At 52.3% G+C, this 7799-nt stretch overlaps 1 protein-coding gene across 1 annotated transcript in view; it reads left to right on the top strand.

Moving 5' to 3' along the window:
* Positions 1-5952: 5952 nt before the first annotated feature.
* Positions 5953-7799, top strand: part of USH2A (usherin) — a gene marked incomplete at its 5' end in the record, with an annotated part of 301919 nt that continues 300072 nt past the window's right edge. Inside the window, one exon of the mRNA XM_081124187.1 lies at positions 5953-6437. Within this exon, the coding sequence (XP_080980313.1) occupies positions 5953-6437 (485 nt within the window). The remainder of the gene's footprint in view (positions 6438-7799) is intronic.

Raw genomic sequence — 7799 nt, 5'->3', positions numbered from 1 at the left:
GTATTTATCCAAGTAGAAAGGATTTTACAGCCCCTACAGTGGTGCTTGAGGTTAAAATTACGGTCGATTCATTTGCCCCTACGCGAAGTGATTCCCTCACTGCCAATAACGTCAATCTTACCAAGTGCTTATTCAAAACTGCACTTAGCTCCTCATTTCCACCCCCCGTCTTCATGGCTTTTTCTCGGATGATCCTTCCGAGCACGCTCGAGCAGCGTTGCTCTAGAACAGCAAACTGGAGGCATCCGAGCACACTGACGCCAAAAAGGGCTGCTTCTGCGGATCACAATTACACGAAGGTCTTTCTGCTTCATCCGAAAATAAATTTATTTTTTAAAGCAAAAGGCTGATCCTTATTGTCTAGAGTGTTCTTAGGAGTAGGATCCATTCATCAATTAGTGTAGCCTAGTGCCTGGTAGAGAGTAGACGTGTACTATCATATAATTACTTTAGCCCTGGCCGGTGTGGCTCAGTTGGTTGGGCGCCATCCCAGGCACCAAGAGGTCATGGGTTCGATTCCCGGTCAGGGCACATGCCTGGGTTTCGGGCTCGATTCCCTATAGGGGGCATGCAGGAGGCAACGGATTGATGTTTCTCTCTCACATCAATGTTTCTCTCTCTCTCTCTCTCCCTTCCTGTCTCTAAAAATCAATAAAAACATGTTTTTAAATTACCTTAAGGGATACATCTAGACTATAGGAAAATGTCGAACGCTAGAACGTTCTCTGAGATTGTTGCTTTTAGGGGTAATGTGGCCTCGTGGTAAAGATGTAGAGTGGGCTAGATTCGAATCTTGCTTTTGTTCCCAAATATTAATTTGTGAGCCTTTAAGACATGCGTTAGTATCCAGGGCTCAGCATCCTGATATCTAAAGAAGTGGAAGAGTAATTATCGCTTGATTTTTGTATATGGGTTACATGAGACACTGTTTGCAGCAGGGTGACTGACACACAGTGTGCTCTCAACGTTACCATCAGTATCTCGGCTGTTTCAGAGGCCTGCTCACAGGCTCCTGTCCCTCCGTGACGATTTCGTTTTTACACAGTTGCCGGGCACGTCCGTGGGCGTGGAGGGAGGTAGAAATCTCGCCGGCGTCGCCATCAGGAGACCTGGGCTCTGGTTCCAGCAGGAGCAATCATTTGTCCCGTCAGAATCGAGCGTCGTGGACCTTCCCTCATGTGCAGCTTCCAAGTCAAATCTCTTATTTCTCAAACCGTTTTAGTTACACCGATCGTGATCGCGTTTCTGTGTGTTTTAGAAGCTGCTCTGCTAATGTATTCTGTTCAAATTTTATTACCCTGATCACTCTTTTCTAATTCTTTTTTTTTCATAAAGCCTTCGGCGTGTGAACCTAAAAATCGTATTAATAAACCGCATAAATAAATTACATGGAGAATTACAGAGACCTTACAGAGAACGGCAGAGTTTACTGCTATAACATATTCCGTATTTTTCTTCTGTTAAAAAACAAACACCCTGAAGGGCAGTTTGCTTTTTCCCCCTAAGCAAAACAGTTTCTCGGCATCGTGGTTTTTACGCCCGTGTCCCTCTAAATGCAGCGCACGCTTGGTTTTTCACTCCGTGGGGCTGTTTTAGGTTCAACGGGACTGGGTTTCTGAAACCACGTGCACCTGCCTCGCTGTCTTCACGGCTCCTCCTTCCAACCAGAGGGCACTTTTTTCTCAAAAACGCTTTGTAACCCGCACCCGTGGCTTTCGGGCCGCCGGTCCGAGGCTCCCCCGCTTAGTGAGAGGGGAGCGCAGCCCTTTGGGGAGAAACTTGACCCTTAACGGTCCCCGATGGCCCGGCCGGAGCCGAGGCCTGCGCTCTGCCTGCCTGCTGCCCTCCCACCCGCGTCGGCATTTTCATTTTCCTTTTCAGACCCGCACCCACCCATCGGTCCCGCCCGTCACCCGTGACGGTGCTGTCCTCCCTGTCCCACTGTGCTTCCCAGCTGTTGTGTCCCCGCCCGGCTGGGACCTAGAGAACCCCTCTTGAATTCACCTGCCGGCTGCGCCTGGGCCCCTGCCCAGACTCCAGAGAAAGAACGGACGGGAACCGGGCGGCCTGCCACATGCTGTCCATGGTGTCACCTTCTCCCGGTGTCCCAGTGTCACCCGAAATACCAATGCGAAGCTTTTATGCCTCAAACAAACACGATGCTTTGAGCGTCTGCATAATTTAAGACGCTCTGAGAGCACATGTCCCAGGATTGTGATCAAGGCGGCAGAGCGACTGGTAACGGCTGGGCCTTAGCTCTCGAGTCCAACACGGAGGCTCCTGAAAGTTACTATAAGCACACCCTTGCTAACGCTTTGAGCATTTTCAGAAAAAAAAAAAAGCAAACTTATTTTAGAGGGGTGAATGGTATCTGTCTACATATTTCTCCAGGAGATGCGTGTCCCGTATATGCCGGGCAGGCGTCTTCCAAACTCGTTGGTCGTCTTCACTCGGCTGTTCCTGTCACTTTGAAATGCTCGCGTTCTCTGTCCGTCCACCCCGTCGACTCTCAGGCACAGTTCCACACGCACCACGTCCCCCAAAACCTCCGGCTGCTTCAGCTTTAGTGTAGGGCGAATGCACAGAGATACTCGGGGGGAAAAGCGCAAGGCCACATCTGTTTAACTAAAATTTCCTCCTGTACACTTTTACTTTATTTACCTGTCCTCATTCCCCAGGCACCGTTTGGGGCGGCGGGACTCTCGGTGCCCAATCCAGTCACCAGGGGCGTCCTCAGGAGTGATAGTCCCGAGGGCAGACGTGGAAGGGAGACATCCGTCCACCGGCCGCCTTTGCAAATTAACAGACAGCGTTTCCGAAACGGAGCCGAGTGGCTAATCCTCGGGTGTCTGTTTTGAGTCGTGACTTCTGGTGACAAAGCTGGAGCCCTGACGTGGGAGGAGAATTCCCCTCTCCAGGACAGAGGCCCAGGAGCTGCACCGAGGCACCGCCGCTAAAGACGCACGGTAGGCCTTGGATTTGCCAGGGGCAAGGAGGGGCCAGCCCCTGCGTCCCTTGTGCGGAGACAAACGTCGGCTCCTACTTAGCAGCAGGTTCGCATAATCCGTCCGCCTAGGTCTTCCTGTCCCCTGTCCTGTGCGTCTATTTCAAAACCCGTTTCCCCAAATTCTCAGAACACCCCTAGTCCACATGTAATTACACAGTAGCCGGTTTTCTGCTAAAGTCTGTCTTTCATGTAAAAACCCGCCCTTGCGAGACTGTAATAATCGGCCAGCAGAGAACAGCATATTTTGACAAAAAACGGCGAAGATTTTCTCCGGAAGCGCCTCGTGCTGATGGATTAGGCCGACCTGTAAAAGGGCCGTGGTTTTCAGAGCCCTCGCAGGAGAGAAACGAGAGAAACTGCTGAGAGAAGCCACTTAGGCTTTGTCTCCTGCTGCCTGGCTAACGGGAGACGCCATACAAACATCTCTGCCATTTCTAAGCATTTCTCTAAATGGCGTAACTTCCAGAAAAGTAAACCACACTTGGCCAATTTTTTTTTTTTCCCCCCGCCTCAAATGAGTTTTCTATTTTTGAGATAAAAACGGAGAGACGTGGTTAGCTGCTTTAGGATATTTCCCATCTACGATGAGAGACCCCAGGTGGTAGGAAGGAGGGAGTTTGGATGTAACAGAAACTGCGCAGAACGGACGTCAAGCTTCATTCATAAATACACACGTTCACATCCCGAAGTCAGCGATCCTGTTGCTCCTGTAGTGTCACTAAAACCCCTGATGGTCCAAATGCAGCCTTTTTAGATGACATCTGATGCTCCTGTAACCTCGAGAAGCCGGTGTGTGTAGCCGAGGGTGTCTGGCCTAAAGAATGCAGTAACTCAATAGTCAGAATGAACTTTTTTTGCATGGACCAAGCCTCTAGCTGGTCAATCTCTTTGTACCCCAGAAAAGAGAGGGAGCCCTGGACGTGATGTGTTGCGTTACTAATAGCGGCGGATCTTTTGGATGATATGATTACATGGATGGAGGTGCCCGAGAGGGGCAAAGGGATTAGAGGGGAAGGTGTTACTGCTACTTTAAAATTATGCACGCCCGGCCCCTCCGGCCCCTCCTACCGCCCGAGGCACCTGCTGCGGGCTCGGGGAGCTCAGTTCCAGGCGGGCCACCAGGCTGACGGCTCCGAGTTTCAGGTAACCGAGGGTGTGCCCATCCTGGGGCAGCCCAAGCCTTTCCTCGCAGCCTTTATGCGGATGCAGCCTTTTTGCTCTCGAGTAACCAGGGGTCACTGCAGCGTTGCCAGGCAACGAGGGACCGCGGTTCGGGGAAGAGCCATTTGTCACCCCGAGGGGACCGGTTGAAATGCAATAAAGAAATGGTAACTCAGCTTATTTGTCGATACAATTACTTACACGGTATTAGGGGGTCCATATTTAACCTACCAATAACGTGGCCATCCGAGGAAGCGTGAACATAAACGTTGGCTAAAGACTCGGGCCCAGGACAGACAGATGGTGTCGGGTTTCTAAGCTGCTTTGCCCTGAGCTTAAAGTGGCTGCGCAGGCCGGGCGGGCGGGCGAAGGGGGAAAGGCCCGAAGTGCTCCGCCAGCCCGATTCGGGGCCCGGCACGGCGGCCCTGTGTTGTGAGGCGGAGTGTGCGCTTTACCTGGGAAGCAGGTAGGCCTGATCCTCTGGGGCAGGGTACCAGCCTGGATTTACTGTGGCGAAATACGTCAATAAAGATAGATGCCTGCCTGTGTGTGTGTGTATGTATGTGCGTGCACATTCAAACATGTGTATGCATCTAGAGGGCGGCCCCCCAAATGCGTACACATCTTTGAATAATTATAAAGGCAGTGTTTATTAAAATGCATTTCGATTTTCAAACCTGAGCTATCCGCTGTCGCAGTGTGTATATATATTCTCGGGACACCCTGGTTGTGATGTGGACTTTCTAGAGCTTGATATGCTCAACTAAAGGAAGATATTTCCCAAAAGAGTGAGTATTTTACCCCAGACAGTGTCCTCCCCGATGTTTCTGTGTGTGTGTGTTTGTGTGGGTTTTTTTTAATTTGAGAAGCTTATTAACGGTCCTTGTCAGGGGCTCCGGGTCCTTGTTACTGGGAAGAACTTCAGTGTCACGGGCTCCGGGTCCCTGTTACTGGAAAGAACTTCGGTGTCAGGGGCTCCGGGTCCCTGTTACTGGGAAGAACTTCGGTGTCAGGGGCTCCGGGTCCCTGTTACTGGGAAGAACTTCGGTGTCAGGGGCTCCGGGTCCCTGTTACTGGGAAGAACTTCGGTGTCAGGGGCTCCGGGTCCCTGTTACTGGGAAGAACTTCGGTGTCAGGGGCTCCGGGTCCCTGTTACTGGGAAGAACTTCGGTGTCAGGGGCTCCGGGTCCCTGTTACTGGAAAGAACTTCGGTGTCAGGGGCTCCGGGTCCCTGTTACTGGGAAGAACTTCGGTGTCAGGGGCTCCGGGTCCCTGTTACTGGGAAGAACTTCGGTGTCAGGGGCTCCGGGTCCCTGTTACTGGGAAGAACTTCGGTGTCAGGGGCTCCGGGTCCCTGTTACTGGGAAGAACTTCGGTGTCAGGGGCTCCGGGTCCCTGTTACTGGGAAGAACTTCGGTGTCAGGGGCTCCGGGTCCCTGTTACTGGGAAGAACTTCGGTGTCAGGGGCTCCGGGTCCCTGTTACTGGGAAGAACTTCGGTGTCAGGGGCTCCGGGTCCCTGTTACTGGGAAGAACTTCAGTTTTAACAATGTAGCAGCTTTTACTTGACACTCTGTTTCCGATCCCCAGACACCAGCTGCCGCCCATGTCTCCGCCATCGCCCAGGACGTCCTTGGTGTTACCTGGGTGCGAAACCCCGCCTGCAGCTCCCCGAAAATGCTCGCTACCTAAGGCTCCCCGCGTTCCCGTGCTGCCGGCGAGGGACGCCGGCCTGACGACCGAGGTGGGGCTGCTGCATCGGGGGGAGGATGCTCTTCTGTCACCATGAACGGCCTGGCTCTCCCTCTGAGCTGTGGCTTCTTGTTCCGCGTCGCCCGGACGCTGATCCTGGCCTGTTTTGCGTTCGTGTCGCCGGCTGACTCGCGGGGCCTTTTCCCGAGGCTGGAGAACGTGGGCGCCTTCAAGACCGTAGGGGTCGTGCCGCCCGAGGCGACGTGCGGGCTCCCCCACCAAAGCTCCTTCTGCGGCAGCTCTGCGGACGCCCGCAGCCTCCATTCCTGCAGCCGGCGGCTTTGCGTCCAGGACTGTCCCCACCGATCCTCACCCCCAGCCTACACCGCCCTCCTCTCAGCAGGCCTGGGGAGCTGCGTGGCCGCCGACGCGCAGGACCTGCGCCCCAACGCCCCCCAAAACTCCACGAGTTTTCTTTTCGGGAGTCACGGGAAGTGCTCCTCTGCTCCGCCGCCTCCGAGGCTGGCGGCGTCCTTTACTCTCGCCGTGTGGCTGAAACCCGAGCAGGAAGGTGCAATGTAAGTAGTGGGGCGAGTGTCGCTTTCCCGGGGGGCCTGGAAAGTCAGCTGTAGCCAAGGATGCTTACGGCGCGAGTTCCAGGCCAGAAACGAGGCTCACGCTGTGCAATTTGGGCGATCGCAGACCAATTCCTAGGGTAATCTTTCCACTCATGTTTCCACTCCATGCATTTTCCCTAAATTAGCAATTTTTCCCCCCTTTCCCTAATGAAATGAGCCCTCAAAGCAGATTATGTTGAAACGGTTTCGCCGCAGGCAGGCAGTGGCCGTTACACCTGTCTCCTGGGGTTCCTGGTGGTTTGTTTCACTGCCCCCCCCCGTCTTTGCCATCAGAGGCCGGATCCAGCTCGGCGAGTTTTAGGACAGGGGCTAGTGATAGATGCCATTGATATTTTCAAAGTTTTGGTGCAAGTTTGCATGCATAACCTGCCCCACGGGAGTGTACACGTTTCATTAGGCAGCTAAATCTCTGAGGGCTTCGTGGTTTTTTTCATCCATATTTTCCCAAGAAGAGATGTTTGCTTGACTCCTGGGAAATGCACAGTGATGGGAGTTGAATAAATGAGCAACGCTCCACCCTGCACAAGATGTCATGTTTGCTCTTCCCTGGTGGAGCTTTAGGGAGCACGTGGGGAGGCGTGGAGGAGCCTCGGGGGCTTGGGGGGTCACCGGTCCCAGGAAGAAAGGCCTTTGGCGAGTTTGGACTGGGGCTTCCTTAACCCCGTTTTTTATCAGTTTATATAATCACATGTTTTTTGTTCTGTAATAGGCTCTAAAACCACTATCTAAGGAGTTTTCCCTAAGTGTCTAGAGCCAGCATGGAAATCAGAATAAGTCGGACAGTCTGGAGGCGTTTTTTTCCCTTCATTTTTGTCTCCCTGCAGGGCGTCTGGCTCTCCACCGTGAGCCGTTGTCACTGTGTGAGGCTGCTGGCCAGATACCTAAGAACTTGCGAAACAAACCAGAAAAGTCCTATAATCTCAGAAACAGATAGGACTTTGATGTCTTGGGTGCTTGGTTTTAATTCGCCAAGTGAGAGTTGGCATATTTTCATTTTTTTTTAAAAAAAAACCCAAAAACCTGGGAGTAAAAAAATCATCACCAACCATCATCTCAATTTCTGTGTCACCCCTGAAAGGAGCCCCTGCTTCCTTGCTGTTTGACATGTCAGTAGATCCAACCAGCTCCGTTTAAGTCACTAGAGTTCAGTCTTAAAAAAAAAACTTACGTCTTGACAAATATGGCTGGGGCAAAATATTTTTTCCAAGGGGTATGTCTCTCCCAAATTCATCTTCTGTTGGCATCGTTTTTGTGTAAATAAGACAGGGGGGTATTTATAGAAGCCATGGCCCATGGTTTACA

This window comes from Miniopterus schreibersii (assembly GCF_964146895.1).
Source record: "Miniopterus schreibersii genome assembly, chromosome: 21".
NCBI lineage: Eukaryota > Metazoa > Chordata > Mammalia > Chiroptera > Miniopteridae > Miniopterus > Miniopterus schreibersii.
Note: the sequence above shows the minus strand (reverse complement) of the source record. Positions and strands in the feature narration are given on the sequence as shown.